General features: G+C 35.7%; 2 protein-coding genes across 3 annotated transcripts; both read left to right on the top strand.

The window, feature by feature from the left end:
* Window positions 1–27: 27 nt before the first annotated feature.
* Window positions 28–15,092, top strand: LOC114407602 (DNA polymerase zeta catalytic subunit). Of its 2 annotated transcripts, XM_028370775.1 has the most exons (24): window positions 28–228; window positions 394–476; window positions 1,162–1,216; window positions 1,543–1,592; window positions 1,724–1,836; window positions 2,007–2,049; window positions 2,196–2,264; window positions 2,604–2,714; window positions 2,846–3,017; window positions 3,145–3,236; window positions 3,333–3,511; window positions 3,589–3,736; window positions 4,556–6,170; window positions 7,090–7,311; window positions 7,688–7,992; window positions 8,237–8,379; window positions 8,521–9,112; window positions 9,635–9,781; window positions 10,411–10,686; window positions 11,202–11,309; window positions 11,617–11,822; window positions 12,875–13,178; window positions 13,627–14,238; window positions 14,634–15,092. In XM_028370775.1, the coding sequence occupies exons 1-24, from the start codon at window positions 117–119 to the stop codon at window positions 14,805–14,807; spliced, it is 5,931 nt and encodes a 1,976-aa protein (XP_028226576.1). In that variant the 5' UTR covers window positions 28–116; the 3' UTR covers window positions 14,808–15,092. The 2 variants fall into 2 exon arrangements, with proteins under 2 accessions (XP_028226576.1, XP_028226577.1); XM_028370776.1 differs by lacking the exons at window positions 28–228; window positions 394–476; window positions 1,162–1,216; ... (2 more) ...; window positions 2,007–2,049; window positions 2,196–2,264 and having other exon boundaries at window positions 2,605–2,714; window positions 2,850–3,017.
* Window positions 15,093–16,106: 1,014 nt separating this feature from the next.
* Window positions 16,107–20,512, top strand: LOC114407601. Its single transcript, XM_028370774.1, has 5 exons — window positions 16,107–16,902; window positions 17,133–17,250; window positions 17,686–18,038; window positions 18,381–18,479; window positions 18,754–20,512. Exons 1-5 carry the CDS (start codon window positions 16,343–16,345, stop codon window positions 20,147–20,149), a joined length of 2,526 nt encoding a protein of 841 aa, XP_028226575.1. The 5' UTR covers window positions 16,107–16,342; the 3' UTR covers window positions 20,150–20,512.
* The last annotated feature ends 385 nt before the right edge of the window (window positions 20,513–20,897 follow it).

Below are 20,897 nucleotides of genomic sequence, written 5' to 3'. Positions count from 1 at the left end.
AAACTTCTCCAACCACCTAGCGCCAAAATAAATAAACCAAAGCTTTCTCCGCTTTCATTTTCTCTTGCTTTCACTCTTCTTTCACCGAAGAAACCAAAAGTTTGAGAAACAAAAGCATGTCAGATTCACAGTCCAATTCAGAGATTTTTAGCATTCGGATTGTCACCATCGACTATTACATGGCACCGCCCATCCCCGACGCTGATATCTGTTATAGCAGCTTCCACGGTACCACACCAACCCTAATTCATTTCACTTTCTAAGTAAAATTGAACTTCCAAGGAACAAACGACAACAATTTTGGGTTTCATTCCGCATTTCGAAGCTTCAGTGTTCATCTCATGCTGCACTAGTTTGCGTTTCACTGTTTCGTTTTTCTTTTCTTTTACTAAGGTGGAAAGGTGAATGAAGTGCCTGTGATAAGAGTGTATGGTCCTACTCCTGCTGGCCAGAAGACTTGCTTGCACATTCATCGAGTAAGATCGCACATGAAATTTCTCTGTCTTTTAAACCATTTTTTTTATTAAGAAACAAGATTCTTAGTTAGTTATGGTTCGTATATACTTCCCTTTTATTTTCCACTCAAGGGGGCGTTTGGTAGGGGAGAAATATTTTCATGCCTGGGAATCATGAATCCTGATAACCATGTTTCCTGGGAATGAAGAAAATTTGTTTGGTTGACTATTGAGAGTTTTTAAATAAGTTTTCTATAAATCAAAGAGTTACTTGATATTTTTATCCGTAACTGTAATTATTTATCACATTAAATAATTTAATAAGAGTAACATGATGTTTTTAATAAAGTAAAACAAAAATTAAGCTTGGGAAAGTATGATTCCCACCCCCCCTCCACGAGAATGTTATTGTGGGAATGTGAGTTAAAAACGATTCCTAGGAATCATAGTTTTTCGGGAATATGTTTCTTAACAATGTGTACCAACCGTGGGAAATTAAGTTTCCCAAGTTAGAATTCCTAGGATAGTGAAAATTTCTCCCCTACAAAGCGCCCCGGAGTTCAATTGCTAGCAATTTTGTTACCATAATGCAATGCAATGCAACAGTTTTAATTCTACCTCTTTGTAATAAGAAAAGTTGTTACTGTTTCTTTCGTATGGTACTATTGTTACACTTAAAATTGTTTGTCCATATTATTCTTTGTAGGCTTTACCCTATTTGTATGTGCCGTGTTCAGATATACCACTTCAACTGGACTCAGGTAATAGCAAGTCTTATTGACTGGTCCTTGTTTTGTCTACATCAAGTTTTTTTTGTATCTTTATATATTGTTGTGTTTGAGTTTGTTGGATTTCATTTGTCTAATGGTTCTGGTAAATAAGTTACTTATATTTAACTGTTTTATTATTCGATACGCAAGTTTTATTTATTTTTTCTTTTCTCTTTTTTACTTTGTAGGCCAATTTTTAATCATCTGGATGATGCTTTTGATTTATCTAACTTCCATCAGTATTTATGCTTCAAATAAATCTCACATTTTCATTTAGTGACTTGATAAGCGGAATAAATTTTCTGGATGTTGTACAGGTGATGCATTCACCTATAAGGTAGCTGCTTCTCTTGAGAAAGCCTTAAAGGTATCCTTGCTTGAGTTAGAATGTGTTTTGTACTCTCTATTTTAGCCTCTCTTTTTTTATTTGTTTATGCTTTGTACATATAGTTTCTCATATTAAAGATGTGGCATCAAATTTGGTTGCAACTTCTACAGCTTAAAGGCAATGCTGGTTCAAGTAGACAACATGTACATGGATGCAGCCTTGTACGAGCAAGGAAATTTTATGGCTATCATTCACTTGAGGAGTTATTTGTAAAGATATACCTGTATCCACTATTCAGATACTTTGTTAATATTTTTGTATTTGCAATATGTTTCCACATGCATAGTTGCACAGCATGCATATGTACCACTTGTATGTACAAGCCAGGATGATTGCATGCTTAAATCATGGAAACCTTACCCAAAAAAGAGTAAGCCTTGACTGATGCTTAAGATATTATCCTCAAGATGTCTCCCGTGCAGCTAATCTTCTCTTGGTACAATTTCTGGACATTACTTATACTTAGCTAAGCTTGATTCTTGTACCTCAGTTATCACTTTGTGGAAAGTCTTTATTGAATTAAGTACATCTTAGTTTGATGTTACACTGAATAATCTTTCATCTTGACATTTCCTTTTTCAGGCTGGTGCTGTTCTTGATAAAAGTTTACAGCCTTATGAATCACATATTCCCTTTATTCTTCAGTTTCTGGTATGTACTTTCATATGTTTTTCTGTATCTGAAAGTTTAAGTCCAACTAAGCATGATATGATGATTTTCTGATTAAATTAACATAGCATCATACAAACCCCGAATTTTATGTATATGGCTGCATTCATCTTCTGAAATTGATCTGTCTAATTTTATGTTTTTCCTTTTCTTATAAATTATACCTATGGCTGCTTATGTGAACAGATCAACTGAATGTGTTTGTCCATCAATGTTCTCTCACTTGATTGCCTTATAGCCCAAATGCAAAATCGTGTAGCACATTTTTGCTTAGTTTTATTTTATGTTTGTAGATGTATATGCTTTCTTTTGCTGTATTAGGTTGATTACAACTTGTATGGCATGGGTCATTTGCACCTATCAAAGATGAAGTTCCGCTACCCCATTCCTGACACTTGCAAGAAATTAAATACCGATGATCAGCATAGAAAGGTGTGTTGACTTTCATGTTTTTAGCTTTCTAGTCACCCTAATTTCCCTTTATTGTTAAACCACCTAACTGTTTTTTATTTTGATGATACATGTCCCTTTGTTTATATTTGATATTGTAATTTTTTTATTAGGCAGATTCAGATGCTCATGCATGTTTAGAGTCAAAATTGTGGATGTCTTCCACGATCTCATCTGAGTGGATGTGGTCACCCCCAAGCAAATCCGGTGCTTTGTCAAATGATGAGGCTCACTGTCCTAAACGTCAAAGTATCTGTGAGCTTGAAGGAGATACTTCTGTGGATGGTTTGTCTGGTTTCATGGCCATTCTGTCACAACACAAATGTGCATGCACACATATATACTTAAATATGTAATGGTGTCTTTTGCTACTGTCATATTCCTTATTATGAAAACATGTCTGTTGTGGCAGAGATACTTAATCAGCAATTTAAAATGTATTCATCTCTCTCACAAACATGCTCAGATGTCAACATGGTTCAGTCACTTGTACCAATATGGGAGGTAGCCTATCATGTTTAATCTTTCTATATCTCTAGTTACATGTTATCTTGTCTGTTTTTTTTTTTTGTGTAAATTAATTGCCTTGTATTGTTTCAGGAGCAACAGAAACGGAATGGGGTTCATGAGGCTACCATGCCTTCTGATCCTGGCAAACCACTACCAGAAGATGTTATGAAACTTCTCTCTGTTGGTCTTGACTTTGAGAAAAAATTTATTGAATTGTGCAGTGAAGCTGAAACCTCTTTATTTTGTACTTTTTCTGCGAAGGAATTGAGGTTTGTATATTACATGATAGAAAATTCATTAAAGTTTTCACATGATGTGAAACATAACAAACATTGAATCGTTGCAGAGAAACAGACATAATAGGCTCGGCATCACCACCAGCTTCATTATGCAAAAATGCCAAATTGCATGAGGAAGGGACTGATGCAAATCTTGAAATGTTGACTATGGATGAAATCCCTTCATCTGAAATGATTGGAACATTGGACATAAAGGCAGTAACTTTTTCCATGATTTTTCTTCTATGTATAGTATAACAAGATATGTCATAATTATGCTTACCTTGTTCTTTAACAAAATAATCTTCATCAGGGATTGGGTATTGTTGAATAGTGTTTATTATGGGCTGTGTAGGTTTTCTTCCAATTATGTATATGTTGCCTGCAACCTAACAAAAGTACTTTTTCTCCCATCCCTTTCTCAAAATATATCTTGTTATGAATGTGATCAATTGCTCTGCATGTAGTCAGGATCCCATGAAAGATCAATTCAGACGGATTGTTTTATGTCAAATCCTCTATCTATCTGTAAATGCTTGCATGTAATCAACTACCTTCATTAATATTTTTTTTATGCTGATTGTCTAGATCTTAATTACTAAATTGTGTAAATTTTAACTATTCTGCTGGTGCACATTCACATGCTGTAGTATATCTGAACATTAATCCCAATGATTTCATGCATTGCTTACCCTCCTCAACAAGAGTTGAAAAAATTATATAAATTTTATATGCAGGAAATAGTTTCCTTATTTTTATTAATGGATTCATTTTTTCCATATTATATATATTTAAAACTGTATATGAATTATTGAAAATTTCAGAATAACCGGTTAAAGGAATAAGGAAATAATGTACTCATTTTTAAATTTCTCGTTTTTCTTAAAAACAATCCAGGAACAATATCTTTAGGACTAAATGGAGACATATGAATGTTTGATTTATCATGGCTCTGTTCAACCTTTGATTTTCTTTTATTAAACAATTTGGTGTATTAAATTTTTCTCTTTCATTTCTGTATTTCCTGCTTTTTAGGCTGCTGATAAGGAAGCACAAAATATTCTTAAGTGGCTTGCAACTTCTCAAGCTGCAGAGGATATAAACTCTGACGATGAACTTGTTTATGAAACAATCTTGACTCCCTTGTTACCTGCTGCAACAATTGATAAGGTGCTGGAGGAAGCTAATATTGCTTATGAGAATGAGTCCCAAAAGGAGTGTCAGGATATTCTAGATTCAATTGATGATATGCTTGAGTTGGAGTTACCAAATGAAAAACCCTCTCATTCCTTGGATCACTATTGTCCTATTGGAGCTTCATCAAGCAGTATGTTACCTCAAGTTGATGGTTCTAATGATGATGAGTTCTCAAGTCCACGTGATAGTTTGGCTGGAACCTCTTCTCTAGTAGAGATAAACAGTGAATACACAAGGGCTTCTGAGCACCATGTACTGCCCAATACTGACACAAGTACACTTATTAAAGATAAAAGGAATAAACAATGGGGGTCTTTGCCTTTTTCCTCAATTGATAAAGCTAATAATGATGGAGAGCATGCTACTTTACTTGTGACTCATCCATTTGAAAGTGAGACTGGAGATTCTGCTCACTCAAATTACTTAAACAGAAATGAGGTTAGAAATGGTGCTTGTTTTATAAGGAACAAGGGCAGAGATGCTTCAGATTCCAAAGAAGTACACAAATTGGTTAACTGCTCTTTGCGGGACTTGATGAGGCGAAAGCGATCCTATCGAGTTGAACAAGCTGACTGTGAGTCTGGAACTACTAAAAAGCTTCTTTTAGACAGGCATGAGGAACAAAATGCATGCCTTTGGCAAAAACAGCTGGATTTAAAAACAATGCAAACTGATGAAGAAGAAATGGAACACCAGAAGAATTGTGAATGTGAAGTTAGCAATCATGCTAATTTAGTGCATGGGAAAATGCCCCTTCCAGCTGGCAGTGACTGTCTTTTACAAGCTACTAGCCGGCCAAAAGATGAATATTTTGGTCAACATGAAATAGAAGGTTTGGAAGCAAGTTCAGTGTTGAGGAACTGTACAAATGGAGAGTCTGCTTTAATGCATGGGGGACCAGGCCTCCAAAAGCCTGAAAAATTATACTTAATCAATTCCATAGACCCATCTATGGTTTGTAGGGGTGAAAACCTTAAGGTTGGCACAACTTTTACAAAACCTGTAGCTTCTGATGCCTGTACCCAAAATCCCCTCTTGGACACACGGTCGAGAACAGCTTCTGTTCATACAGTCAGAGCTTCTGAGAGGACTCCACAAACTGATACTTCTGCTTCAAGTAGTGTGCAGAGCTCCTTCATTGATGATAAAGTGTCTGACAAATTCATGGATCAAAGTTCTCATGGAAGCAGATCTTTTGTGCAACATGATCAGATGACGTTTTGTGAGAATTCTGTGGAGAAAAATGCTGCAAGTGATGTGCAAGTATTGTTAAGTGAAAAAGTGGATACTCAAAAGCTGGGTGAAAATTTGTTGCATGAGACTATTAAATTAACTGAAATAACCACAGGCAAGAACCCCCTGGCTGATAAGACTCTTGAAGGTACTTTGACCTTGCCAACAACCTCTAATACCCATTTTCATTTGGATGAGGACAGCTCTGATGAAATGCCAGGTTTTAACTTTACCCTCTTTAACCCAATTTCCTCGGTTTTTCCTTATTTGCATTTGTCTCTATTTTTCCTGTATACATTGAATTGGTTTTGGGTCTGTGTTTCCCCGAAGGATTTTTGGTGAATCTGTGATGCAGTTTCATGGAATGCCTTGTTAAACAATAGAGCCTCTCTCATGCTAGGTTATGTATTAAATATTAATAGTCAGTCAGCCTCTTTTAATATTTTTTTGTGGCACATAACTTACCATTCTCTGGGATGACCAGTACACAGCTCATACAAAGGAAACTGAGATGGTGCTTTTATGTTGCTCTATCCTGTCTGGAGCTCCAGCCATTTAAGAAAAGTTTATAGCAGATATCCTTTCATATATTGACTTCTCACTCTTCATTGATTTGATAATTTTATTAAATGCTGATTTATTTGAAATTACTACATTGTCAATAATTTGAATTAACTTTTGAAATAAACTTTGATAGAAAAAATTTCTTTTCACTGCTGGATGACTGCTTTTTTGGCATCGGTTTTGCTGGAAGACACTTAGGAAATAGTATTAATGTTAATTTCTGACAGAAACTCATGAGGCTAGCAAACATTTACAAACTGCTATCATTTTATTCATGGTCTTCCTCCTCATGTTACTAGAAACTTGAATTTTTATATGTTCATCTTAATCATATACATGTTTAGAGGCACACTATCATCCTCATGAATCTTGGTGACTTAATTGACCCAGGTAGTAAGGCATTTTATGAAAAAATTTCTACACTCAATGTTAGTATGTTATGTAGCTGATACCCACCTAGTGGGATGAGGCTTGGTGTTGGTTGTTGAGTTTAGTTTGTTATTTATCTAAGTTCTCTGATCTGATCTTACTGTGTGTTTGATGAAACTTCACACCAGCTTGTTTATTTCTTGAAGGGGATGTTCTGGATGACTTTCTTCCGATATCTGCAAGGGATTCTCAGAAAGGGATGGAGACTTGCAATGAGTATGTTACAGTTAAAACCCTTACATCTAATGGTACAAAGAGTGTCTCGACCCACTATCAAAATGATGGTTCTCACCTATACCTATTAACTCCTAATATTTTGCCTCCTTCTGTGGGTACTGTGCATAGATGGTTACTTTGTAACAAGAGAGGTATCTACTAAACCATATGTGCATTTCATACCTGATCAGTGATTTGTTTTTACCCATGTTACTTACTCTAGGAAATTCACTAAAGAAAAACATACAATGTTTTTCCAAATTGGTATAATGTACTCGCTGGAAAATTTTCTGGCAAAATGTTGGTTTTTTTTTCCCAACCAGTTAATTATTGTTAACTAGAAAAGATAGAAATAAAGGTGAAGAATGTAGTTCATGTCTTTTTCAGACAAACATTGTTCTGAATATTAGTAATTAAAGAGAGCTTGTTTTACAAGCTTTTACAGCTTTTGAAAATAAAATAGTAACGCATCTAACAATTATGACAAGTTAATCCCTGGAACTGGTTATACTAATCTTCTGTCATCAGGGAACATTCCTGATCATACACATCAAGAAACAGATGCAGAGGACAAGGATGTTCCAAAATGTGCTTCTGAGACTGAACCTCCTCTTAGGCCTAAGCTGTATCAAGATTCTGATACAGAAAATAAGCCTCCATGCAATGGAGAAGGACAAACAGAAAGAGTGAAAGCATGCCTAGATGACTCACAAGATATTTCTCAGATATCAGACCCTGATAGAAAATCAAGTTTTACCCCTCTAAGTCAAATTGGATTTCGAGACCCTGCAAGTGTTGGCTGTGGACAGCAATTGACATTACTTAGTATAGAGGTATTGGAGATTGGACTGCCCTTGTTGTTGTTGTTGAGGGATCAAAATCTTTTTTATAATAGGAACTAGGGAATCTATTTGTCTTTTATTGCTTGTTATTAAATTTTTATTTATTTTTTACTTTTATTATTTTTGAATAATATTTTTAAATTTTAAACAAGCGTCTTTTGTTATTTGTCTTTTTTAAATGAACATCTTTGTAGTCTTGTTTCTCACATAGGTCTAATTTGACTGCAACTGGTAGATTCTTGCAGAATGTAGAGGAGACCTTTTACCCGATCCTCAATTTGATGCCATCAACATTGTAGCTCTTGGTTTTCAGAATGACGGTGATTCTATTGTTGAAGTTCTAGTTCTTTTACATAGTAAATATGTACCTTGTCAGAGGTATTGTGATTTCTCTTTGTATACTTATTCTCTTGATAAGTTTTCTATTGTTGATAAATTTTGTAAATCAGTATACACTATATCTCTTACAGGATGATCATGTTAAAAAAATTGTTGTTCTTAATCTTCATTGGTTTGCAGAAGTTTTGATGGTCTATTTGGCTGTAAAATATTGGTCTTCACTGATGAGAAACTCTTGTTAAAAGAATTTATAAAGATTGTGTCTTCATCTGACCCAGATATTTTGATGGGTTGGGATATTCAAGGGAGTTCTCTTGGTTTTCTGGCAGAAAGGGCATCACATCTTGGTTTGGGATTACTTAATAATGTGTCTCGCACTCCATCTGAGTCTTTGATTGCTTCTGAAGATAGCAAAACTTATGAAAAAGATATCTTGGAACTGGACATCCATGATACCCCTAGTCGAGATTGTTGCGTGCCAGAAAATTCAATAATTGAGGATGAATGGGGACGGACACATGCTAGTGGAGTTCATATAGGAGGCAGAATTGTCCTGAATGCATGGCGATTGATCCGTGGAGAAGTTAAGCTGAACTTATATTCAGTTGAAGCTGTAGCTGAATCTGTATTGAGGCGGAAAATTCCTTCATTTCATCACAAGGTGCTAACAAAATGGTTTTCAAGTGGTCCTGGACGAGCAAGATATCGGTGTATCAAATATGTTATAGAGAGAGCAAAGCTGAACCTTGAGATAATAAACCAGCTTGATATGGTAAGGTAGCATTATAGGTGTATATCCAAAATAAGGATTTTCTTAACTACTGCTTTAGTGCACATAGATTGGGTGCTTGTTTTGGCTACAATACTACCAGAATCTAATTTTTTAGGCCTGTTTGGATGCATTGAAATCTCAAAAACACGTTTGCAATTATTTACACATACTTCTGAAGTTTCTCACACGTTATTTTAGGCTTCTCTCTTTAAAACTAATGAATGATACAATAATAGGTGTTTTCAAAGGGAGAGAGAAAGCGAGAAACATATGGTGGAATCTGTGTCTCAATTACACACTGGAGTGGCTCTTATTTATAATTTGAGTCGTAAATAAAAAAGAATAACTGTTACCATAATTACCATAAATATACATACAACAACTCATAATATTTCCCAATTTACTATATTTACTTGGATAATTAGATTCCTTAATTAGAATTGTTATACTGATTTAAGTAACATTTACATTTTCTTGTTCACTTGTAGGCTTTCCTTATTTCTTTTTATTTTTCTTCGCTAGGTGAATCGAACATCAGAACTTGCTCGTGTCTTTGGCATAGAGTTTTTTTCTGTTCTCTCTCGAGGATCACAATACCGTGTTGAATCCATGTTTCTGAGGTTGGCCCATACGCAAAACTATCTTGCCATCTCACCTGGAAAACAACAGGTTCTCACAAAATTCCCCCATTCCTCCCTTTTCAACAGTGGATAACTGATTATGATGCTATCATAAACCAATCATAATAAGATTATATGAAAGTGCTGTCCAGACTCCAGTGCATGATGCTCTCGCCTGGTGGGGTCTGGGGAAAGTAGATGTACACAGCCTTACCTGTGCTAGCAGAATGTCTATTTTTAGAATTTGAACTTGTGACCTCCATGTACACATAATAAGATTATATACTGTAATATTAGTCTGGAGGTCTTTTCCTTATCACCATGTTGAAGTCTTTCATTTTCTCACCTTATTTTTCTAATTTTCTTCTAGATGTGTTATTTATGAGAAAGGAGATAGAATGTGATAAACAAATAATTTCAATAAAATGTTCTTGGGTGGGTTATGTTCAGTGCATCATCAGGTTACTCATCCAATCATTTTGTTCAATAAGTTTATATGTCTATCAACATTTTTTTTTCTTATGCACTCATCAAAACAGGTTCTATGCATTGTTGTTGAAAGTATTAAGTTGTCCCTTGGTTTTTTGTTATTCTAAAACTTCTTTTATGGTCTATTTAATGTTTGTTTTCTTCACCAGTACCCAAGGGCTTAATTACTCATTTTTGTCCCCCATCTAGGTTGCTTCTCAGCCTGCCATGGAGTGCCTTCCCCTAGTAATGGAACCAGAATCTGGATTTTATTCAGATCCTGTTGTTGTACTTGACTTCCAGTCTTTATATCCATCCATGATAATTGCATACAATCTTTGCTTTTGCACTTGTCTCGGTAAAGTTGTGGCATCAAAGGCCAACACACTTGGGGTTAGTTCATTCTCACCAGAGCAACATGTTCTGCAGGATTTAAAGGATCAAATCTTGCTCACTCCAAATGGTGTTATGTTTGTACCTTCGAAGGTGATTCAGTCAATCTTTTTTCTTTTCCTATTCTCTAACTAACTAACTCCTTTTATATTTTGAAGTCCTGAACTTAATATTAATGGACTTGAATGAATGCCATAGATTTGCCAGAACTGTAAATAATTGTAAATTGTGATTCAGTCAATCTTTTATTTTTCTGTCGAGTAGCCTTGAATCTTGATCCACTGTCTTCCATCTCCTATTTATTTCATGCACACGCACGCAGATGAAGGATTCTTCAACTTAATATTAATGGAGCTGAATGAATGACATATATTTGCAGAACTATAAATTGCTGAAAATTATGGGGATAGTTTCTGTTTAACTGGTTACTGTCCTAATCCCAAAGACCATACACACAGCATTCTGTTTCATCAAGATTAGTGCAAGTTGTTTTTTTTTATCGAAAAATGTTATTGGGAGGGATTCGAAACCACAACCACTCCCTCCCCCCTTCTCCCTTCAACCACCTTATAACTCGTGCAAGTTGTTTTCCTTCATGTGTCATACAGGTTCGAAGAGGTATACTGCCCCGCTTATTGGAAGAAATCTTAACAACAAGAATTATGGTAAAACAAGCAATAAAAAAGTTGGCTCCTCCAGAGAAAGTTCTTCAGCGGGTATGGACGTGAATTGGAATTGAATGTCTTTTCATTGTGCCCGGTGTTTGTTTAATACTACTTGGATAATAGTAAAGAGTTGAAGACCATGTCCATATGAGTATAGATGTGATTTTTTTAAAGTAGAAATTGAGAAATTTTATGAAAAATTTCCAACCAAATTCATGCTAAATATTTTACCTTCATCAGTTTTGGCTTTTCATGAATTTAATTATATCTACTGTGTGTGATGTAGCAAATGATTCTTTTATATGCATGATTTAAATATTTAAATAATATTTACCAAGTAATACGATTTCCTTTTCAGATATTTAATGCAAGGCAGCTTGCTTTGAAGCTCATAGCGAATGTAACATATGGCTACACTGCTGCTGGATTTAGTGGTCGCATGCCCTGTGCAGAACTTGCAGACAGTATCGTTCAGTGTGGCCGTAGTACACTGGAAAAGGCTATATCATTTGTAAATCTACATGAAAAGTGGAATGCTAAAGTTATTTATGGAGATACTGATAGGTAACACTGTACCATATCTAATTAGAGTTAAATTACAATGATGTCTCCTGAGAAATTTTCCTAAAGCATAGTCAGCTCTCTTATATAATAATTTAAGGCACCCTAGAGGTCAGTTCAAGTGTAATTATATATACCCTTTTGCTGATATGGATTATTTTCAATATCTTTTCTGCTCTGATATCTTGCATGGCAAATTGTTGGACTGCCACCATGGGAATTGTTATTAAGACATCAACTAAGTAATACAATTAGTTTGATTTGAGGAATTAAAGAGATCAGATTGGAACAGGAGAAGTAGGGTTTTAGAAACCCTCAGATCCGAAATTATATTATGACTGCTAAAAGCTCCCTTTATATTAGTACAATCCCTTTTAAATTAAAGATACAGTAAAGGTTATGATGAAGATATTCCACATAAAAATTACATAGAATCCCCTTTTGTCCTAACAATGTATTATTGCCATCACATGTGAAAAATGTGTTTGTCAATAATAACAAATTGTAAAATCTTTTTTTTTTAAGCTTAAATATGTTTAAGGTCCTTGATAAATGATCGGATTTTGTTTTGGGTCTCTAATAAATTTTTTCGTTGTTTTGAGTCCCCAATATATTGAAATTTTTGTTTTGATTCCCTATCATCAGTTAAGTGATGACGTGTTACCTTACAAACTGATCTTTTCAACATTATCAACGGTTGTGATGGTGTCACGACATCACTTAACTGACGAAAGAAACTCAAAATAAAAATTTTAATATATTAGGTGTTCAAAACAAAGAAAAAAATTATTAGGGACCCAAAACAAAATCCAGTCATTTATCAAGGACATTAAGCATATTTAAGCCTTTTTTTTTGTCATAAATCATTTCTTTGAAAGCATATGTTTATTCTTTTTGTATTAATTATTTTCCAACAGTGTTTACATACAGTTGGCCTAATTTTGAACATAGTATCATTTCCTTCCTTCATAATTGTTTTTTTATTTATTGTGTAATGATTAGTAAAGTGGCAGGGCTGTAATTAAAAAAACTAATAGTGACTGTATTTTCTGCAGTATGTTTGTCCTCCTTAGAGGATGCACTGTCAAAGAGTCTTTCCAAATTGGGAGTGAGATTGCCTCTGCTATCACTGCTATGAATCCTAGCCCTGTCACCCTGAAGATGGAGAAAGTTTATCACCCATGTTTCCTCCTTACTAAGAAAAGATATGTCGGCTACAGTTATGAAAGCCCTGATCAAATTGAACCTGTTTTTGATGCCAAGGGTATTGAGACAGTACGCAGGGACACATGTGGTGCAGTTGCAAAGATAATGGAGCAGTCTTTGAGACTCTTCTTTGAGCATCAGAATTTATTGGAGGTATAAATGCTAGCAGATTGCATCTTTTCTGTGTACATCACATTGAAATAAATAGTTGTTTGAAAATTGTTAGAGAGAAAATGAGAAACATGTGATGAATTCTGTCTCAATTACACAGCGAAGCCTATTATATATAATAGGTAACATAAAATGCAAAGACTATAGTTACCCTAAGTCCCTAACTATCTTGATTACATACTAATATCGATCCACACAATTACCCTATTTACATTAACTCTCTTCAAATTAAGGCGTATAAATGCTATGCATCTAACTTGTTACATATATAATTGATTTGAGGACCTCTCAATGACTTAGTGACAAAGCAAAGATAGAAAGAAACAACAGAATTCCAACTATTTATTCTGGATACTTCATCTGATCTGAAAAATTACAATATTGGTTTCATCTGAATTCATGCTTAATACTTTTTATGTGCTGCCTGCAGGTGAAGACTTATTTGCATCGTCAGTGGAAGAGGATTCTTTCAGGAAGAATCTGCCTTAAAGATTTTATCTTTGCAAAGGAGGTTCGCTTGGGTACCTACAGTGCAAGAATCTCATCACTTCCTCCTGCTGCAATTGTAGCCACTAAGGCAATGACGGTTGACCCTAGGGCAGAACCACGTTATGCTGAGAGAATACCGTATGTTGTAATTCATGGAGAGCCTGGAGCTCGCCTGGTTGATATGGTTGTGGATCCATTGGAAGTTTTGGCAATTGATTCCCCATTTAGAATAAATGATTTATATTACATTAATAAACAAATAGTACCAGCTTTACAGCGGGTATTTGGACTTGTTGGTGCTGACTTAAACCATTGGTTTTCAGAGATGCCCCGCCCCACAAGGGAAGCTTCTGCAAAGCATACATTAACTACAAATTTCCATCAAACCAGAATTGATTATTACTATCTTTCAAAACATTGTGTATTATGTGATAGGTTGGTTCAGGCATCAGCCCGTTTATGCAATCAATGTTCTGAAAATGAAGTAGCTGCTGCAACAGCAGTGATTAGTAAGACTTCAAAGTTAGAGCAAGAGATGCAACATCTTGTTGCTGTAAGTATATTTGCATATTTTTCATCGATGGTTAATTGTTTTAAGGATTCTTTAGAGATTGTGTAGGTTGAACTCTTCTTTCTTTCTCTTGCTCATCGTATTGTTTATTTATTTCATGCGCTCATTACTTTTGGTTAGTTTCTAGTGTTGATTTGCATTTGGTTTTGTTTTATTTTTTGACTTCTGCCATCTCGGAACAGGTTTGATAAAAGTTTGTGTTATATCAATGAACTGCCTTTCTTCTTCCTTTTTGTAAAAATCCCTTAGATTTGATGCTTTGTGTTGTTTTCTTTTTGGAAATCTCTAGGTGGATTGTGATTAAATGACTGTGTAAACTTTGTACAGTGTTAGTGTATAACTCTTTCTCTATTATTTTTTTTAAAAAACTCTTGTAGGTATGTCACCATTGTGGAGGCGGGGATAGGCTTCTGGAAAATGGTGTGAAGTGTACGTCCATTTCATGCTTGGTGTTTTATGAGAGGCGGAAGGTTCAGAAAGAACTGCTAGCTGCCACCCATGTTGCTGCAGATAAAGACTTATATCCGAGATGCACAGTGGAATGGTTCTGAAAACATGTTTTGCTTGTTAGTATAGCATTTTCTGCGCAAAATGGTAAAAATATCTCCATTTTGTGTTAAGCCCAATCAAATTTGTATATTTTGTGATTTTTATTTAATCAAGTGTAAAGTTAAGTTAGTATCCATGGATTTGTTGATCTATTAGTTCAATTGGTTAGAACGTTGTGTTAATAACGCAAAAGTAACAAATTCGATTATGTATTTATCATACAAATTGTCAATTATTCTTGAGGATATTACAAATTCACAATTCATATCAACTTTATGGATGAATAATATTAGAATTGTCCATCTTATGCTTGCGGCACAAAGCAAATGCCGAAACTAAAGCAGCTGGAGCCTCATGAACTACAGTCATAGGCCCTCTACTATCGGCTCCCATCTTAGCAAGATTTAACACGGCCATAGATTAGGAGTGTTTTAAGATTTTTCCCTTAAAAAAAATTTGGCTGCAATTTTACTTCTGAAATATGTTGAAATTCTAGTTAGGTTTTTTTGATCAGAAAAATCAGTCTGAAAATAAAATAGATTTTAGATTATATTCAGAAAATATTTTTTTGAAAAGTAATTCTAACGGTGTAAACTAAAGTTACTCATAGAAATATGATAGCTAACATAGACCAAAGTAATTGCAATAAGTAGAGGTAATTTTGTCGAGTCAACACGAATTTCTTTTGGTCTGGAATTTTACAACTGAGTCTGGTTCTATATTCAACCAGCAGACCAATGGATTAAATTAACCTTAATTAAAAATATATTAAATATAAAATTAAATACATTTAACATATAAAATTTTAAGAAGTATATATAAAAATAAAAGAAACGATTTATTGAATTTTGACAAAATAAATTTCATACCAGAATTTTATTGGCTTCGTAGATATATATTAGGCTAGGTCACAATGACCTATTTATTTTCCTACTTATTTAGAACTCAATCCGACCTTAATTATGTGCTAAGTGAGCCAACCCATCAAACTATATGCAATCTCGGTTAAAAAGAAACAAATTCTTTAATATTTTTTTTAAAACCTAAATTTAAAGAATTTCTTCAACTTTATATAACAGAGTCTAAATCATAGGAACTTTTACAAAATTGATAATATATCATTACATATTTTTTTCATCTTTAGGTATTTTAAGCTGTATATTCTGAATTTAAATATAACTTAAACAGTAAAAATATCTTATTATAATTACTGTTCTAAAAATCAAATCATTAAAGGTAAGTTAAAAAAAAAAATAGGGGAAAATGTGATACAAGAAATAAAAATAGGGTCCTAATTACAACAAAGACAGTGAGACTGAGAGTTGAGGTTTGGCGGTGGCGCAATGCATGTACTATGTACTATGTAGGGTTTAAGCTTTTGTTCAAGAGTGTGTCTGCGTGTTGGCGCAATGCATGTTGATGTAGTAGGGTTTAAGTTCTCTGCTTCTGCTAGATTGTGTTGACGTGACGGAGGTTTAAACTACTCTAAAGTTTGCATTTGCAGAATCCTTCACTGTTGAGCTCTAAGCAAGTAAAAATGGGTTATGGTTACGGTCCTTTCTCTCTCCTATTAAACAGACGCCTCCATCTCTCTTCTTCCCTAAACCCTAAACCCTCTTTCCCACTCCTTCACCTTCTCACCAAGCCCTTCTCCACCGCCCCACCAGACCCTAACCCTAACCCCAAACCCTCTTCCCTCTCCGCCCGTCTCAGCTTCGTCTTCGACCAAATTGATGCCATCGAAAAACAGCGCTCTCAGAAGCATGAAACGCTTCAGCGCATTCGGGCCTGGCGTGAATCCAAAAACGCCCCCCCGGAGCCGGCACTGTCCGTCTCCGCAGACGACGAAAGCCCTCCGGAGCCGCCACCCAAGAAGGCGGTGGAGTTGGTGCATCCGTGGCCGGAGTGGATCCAATTGATGGAGATGCTCGTACACCAGAATTACTTCGATCACAAAAGGAGGGACGAGGATAAAATGGTCCACGACTTAGGATTCAATGCACCCGAGGTTGCTGAAGGATTCGATTTCACTAAGGATTTTAAGAGCGTTCACATGGCGTGTCTCAGTTTCGGGAGAGACCGTTTTGATATATTGAGGTTTGTGCAACTATGTTAATTGAATTCACCAAGTCAACTAATCGTAAGTTTAAAAGATCAAGTTAACCATTCAGAAATTATGTTAGTTATAAAACTCTTTAGACTGTCAGTGCATAGATTATTTTCGCGTGATGATATTGTAGCTGCTAGTGGCTTTGTTTTGTAGAGGAATATGTCTATGGGGGATGTTATTCGTTACAGTTTATGAAACCCAAGATGATTGATTTCAGGTCCTTGTCAAGGAAGGATATTCAAGTTTTGGTTGGTTATGGATGCCCCACTGTGGACAGAAAAGTGGTTTTCTCTGCAAAACTTTTAAGGAAGCATGTTCACCTTGACGAAGGAGATGTAAGTGTAGCACGTTTTGTTTGGTGCCAAATATAAACTGTTAATTTTTTTGTTGTTTTTAATGGTTGTGTGAATTGTGATTTGTGAATGCTGAAAGTTTCTTTGTCTGAGTTTTTATCTTATCATTCCATCTTCATGGGTACATGTGTTAAGTGAAGATGGGAGGCCATTCAACCTACACTGCAACAAAATGTGAATTAGTAATTTAGAATCTGTCTCTATTTTTGTGGTTGGTGGCAAGGAAACTCAGATCAGTTTTACTCTGCTAGCATCCTTTTTATCCCTCTCCTACTCATGCATATGCCACCCGTTAGATCCCCCTTTCCATCTCTGATCTCTCTCTTAGTTGATCCCAGTCTTTAATCCATAGCACGTGCTACTCAATATTTACATATATATTTTGTATATTTTTGATGAAAAATTCATTGATATCAGGTCTGTAGTTCCTGCAGCTTGAGAAGCAATTGTGAAAGGGGGTATTTGCTAACAAACAAAGAGGATGAGGCACGGACTCTTGATGTCATGAGGCTCCTGCTGACTTTTGGTTTTGATCCTGTTGATGGATCAGTGATCAATAAGTCACTTCTAAAGCAGAAGTCTGTGAAAACAGTGGTTCGTAAATTGCTTCATGAGGTTGTCAAGCTGAGTTCAGTTCCCATTGATCCAAATCTTCCTCCTCCGGTGATTAAAAAACCACCACCAAAAGTGAAACAACCTCCTCCTCCTCCAAAGAGACGTGTTGGGCGGGATGACGTTGAGATGAAAAGAGGGGACTGGCTGTGTCCTAAGTATGTCCTTGAATCTCTCTGATTTACTTGCTATAATAATCACAGTTTTACCACCTGGCTACTGTCAGTTTCAAGTGAATTTCCTTTTGAAAACCTTATCTTTTTAACCAATTTATTATGCTTGGTGCTCCTTTTGAACCAAGTGAATTTGATTTTTGGGCATACCCCTGATAGCTGTCATTATTTGATTTTTTTTCCTTCCTCCTTTTTGTTAATTATAGATAGGATTAGGATTAGATTAGGAAATCAATTGTTTATGAATAAGCTGTTAGTTGATGACATCAGCATATAATATTTGATTTTTCCTGCTTTTGACTGAACATGCTGCTGAACACTTCTTAGGTGTGAATTCATGAATTTTGCAAAGAATACTGTTTGCTTACAGTGTGATGCCAAGCGTCCTAAGAGACAGTTGCTGCCAGGAGAATGGGAGTGCCCCGAGTAAGTTTAAAGCCCTTCATTTTTCCAATTACATTGCACTGTTCCTGCACTTCTCCCTCCTCTCTCTCTCTCTCACCACACACACACAGAGGGCAACTATAATAATAATCATCTCTGAAGTTTAGGACATCAGTGTGAAGCATGATGTTTTGATATAATTAATACTAAGAGCATGCAGAATTATGTTCACCAAAGTTTGCAAAGCTTATGTGACCGCTGAAGCTTCTATTGCTAAAATGTTTTTAGCTTGACTTGTTTATTTCTTATCTGGTAGGTGCAATTTCTTGAATTACAGAAGGAATATGGTATGCTTCCATTGTGAGTGTAAACGGCCACCTGATGAGTTTCTGGAGAATAAAATGCAAGATAGAATACAGAATTCCAAACCTAAGTTGGATAAGAAGGGCAGCCGACAAGAGGTTTCCAATGCCTGGAATTTTGACTTTGATGACAATGAATCAGATGGTGCAGATGTAGCTGCTTTTGAGTATGCAGATACTCATGCTATAGATGAGAATTCAGATAATCATGCTCAACGTGGAAATGATAGGGGGTGGGAAGATGATTTTGAGAAGAACAACAGAGTGCAAGGGTCCCCTGATGGAGAATATGCTAATCCTGGTCTTTATAGATCTAGAACAGGGTTTGATGATTTTGAGGATGAAGATGATATAGATAGTTATGAGCTAGAAACTGCTCAAAATAGTAGTAAAAGAGTGGAAGAATCTAAATATAATTTCTCAGAAGGTGAAAACTTTTCTGAATCGGAAGATATTGAAGGCACTGATGATAAGATGCATGCACAACACAAAACAGCTTCTGGAAGAAGTGTTCAGTCCCGATCAATTCGCAAGAATACGTCTTTCTCTGGGTCCAAGGATGATGAACTTGATTTTGGTACCGATGAACAACTGTCTGTGGTCTCCAATTTCAAATATGGGCACGTTTCTGCTTCTGACAGAAAAAGAAAAGGCAGAGGTCCTTCCAAGAAATTAAGCTTTGGTTCTGAATCTGAGGAAGACATGGGTGGTGGCTTATACTCTGATGAGGATGGTGACTTAAATGAAGAATATTCATTTAGGAAAAATAAAGGGAACAAAGGTGATCCTTGCAGACAAAATAAGGGGAATAGACACGATTCTGGAAGAAGGAACTTTACCAAAGACAGGAAGTCAGGATCTATTGGTGGTCGCCGAGCAAATATGCTCAGTGATGATTTTGATGGATCATCCCAGCAGTCTTATAGGAACAGTAGGGGGTCTCAGGGAAATGACCGTAATCGGAAGAGTTTTGAAGATTTTGATGGACCGTCTCGGCAATCATATGGTGATGGCAGAGGGTCCCGAGGAAACAACCGTAATGGATCATCCCGGCAGTCTTATGGGAATGGTAGGGGGTCTCGAGGAAATGACCGCTATAGGCAGAGATTTGAAGATTTTGATGGACCATCTCAACGATCATATAGTGATGGTAGAGGGTCCCGTGGAAGCAACCGCAATGGATCATCCCGGCAGTCTTATGGGAATGATAGAGGATCTCAAGGAAATGACCGTAGATGGCAGAGATCTGAAGACAGGGAGAATAGCACAGGACGGTTAAATAAATATAGAATGGATGAGAAAGATTCTGGTGGTGAATTTAAAAACAGTAGGCGTGTAATTGAAAGATAGCGCCAAGGCTCCATGAACAAATTTGTGTTGCTCTGTACGCTGTTGCACATAAATACTGCTGATTGCCAAACTCAAATGTGATACAATACAAGTCTAAAGGTCAGTCGGTATTCATAAGATCATTTGATACTAAAATTTCCTTGAAATGACTGGAAAGCTTAAACCTTGGAAAAATTTCCCCTTCCGATGTACCTGTAGCTAGTCATTTAAAAAATAACAGTTCTTGTGAATTGGTTACAAATGTTCAGTTGGACGATCAAGTTATGTCTTGACGTTATTTTTCGGCAAAGTTAACCTGCCATATGAGCGGTCGTGCCCCGCCATAATTTGATCATCCAATATAAGGTTCGTTAATAACTGCCATATCTGTCGCTCAAATATTTGTCCCGTCGATTGCAGTGTCTTCTTTCTTAGTGACTTCTCTGAAGCAATACTGTTGCAAAGCTATGCATTTTTAGTAATCACACATAATTCTGTGGGATTATGAATATGAAAATTGTTAAGGCAATATCTTAAGAGCTTAATAGGTTGCACTTTTGTTATTGCAGCTTAATATTCTCATTTTCTGTCTGCACTGGGATGATTTTAATTTTCATAACATTCTAGTTTTCAACAAAATTGCCCAGGTTACATCAAGCAAGAAAATGAAAAAAGAAACTTAAAAGAGGACAAATTTTAAATGGGTGGAGATAATAGTTTGTTTCGTGAAATAGGAAGTTAAAAGTGAAAATAATTACGTCATATCAAA

The sequence above is a fragment of the Glycine soja genome, chromosome 3, assembly GCF_004193775.1.
Source record: "Glycine soja cultivar W05 chromosome 3, ASM419377v2, whole genome shotgun sequence".
NCBI classification, from domain to species: Eukaryota; Viridiplantae; Streptophyta; class Magnoliopsida; order Fabales; family Fabaceae; genus Glycine; species Glycine soja.
The sequence above is the reverse complement of the archived record's forward strand: the minus strand, read 5'-3'. Positions and strand labels throughout refer to the sequence as shown.

Excerpts from the sequence above, each read along its gene's own strand:
- LOC114407602 (XM_028370775.1), top strand. The coding sequence starts at position 117 with ATGTCAGATTCACAGTCCAATTCAGAGATTTTTAGCATTCGGATTGTC. Across the intron at positions 3,018-3,144 it reads AGGAGATACTTCTGTGGATG|AGATACTTAATCAGCAATTT; the intron begins GTTTGTCTGGTT and ends CTGTTGTGGCAG. Across the intron at positions 3,737-4,555 it reads TTGGAACATTGGACATAAAG|GCTGCTGATAAGGAAGCACA; the intron begins GCAGTAACTTTT and ends CCTGCTTTTTAG.
- LOC114407601 (XM_028370774.1), top strand. The coding sequence starts at position 16,343 with ATGGGTTATGGTTACGGTCCTTTCTCTCTCCTATTAAACAGACGCCTC. Across the intron at positions 17,251-17,685 it reads TTCACCTTGACGAAGGAGAT|GTCTGTAGTTCCTGCAGCTT; the intron begins GTAAGTGTAGCA and ends CATTGATATCAG. Across the intron at positions 18,480-18,753 it reads GGAGAATGGGAGTGCCCCGA|GTGCAATTTCTTGAATTACA; the intron begins GTAAGTTTAAAG and ends CTTATCTGGTAG.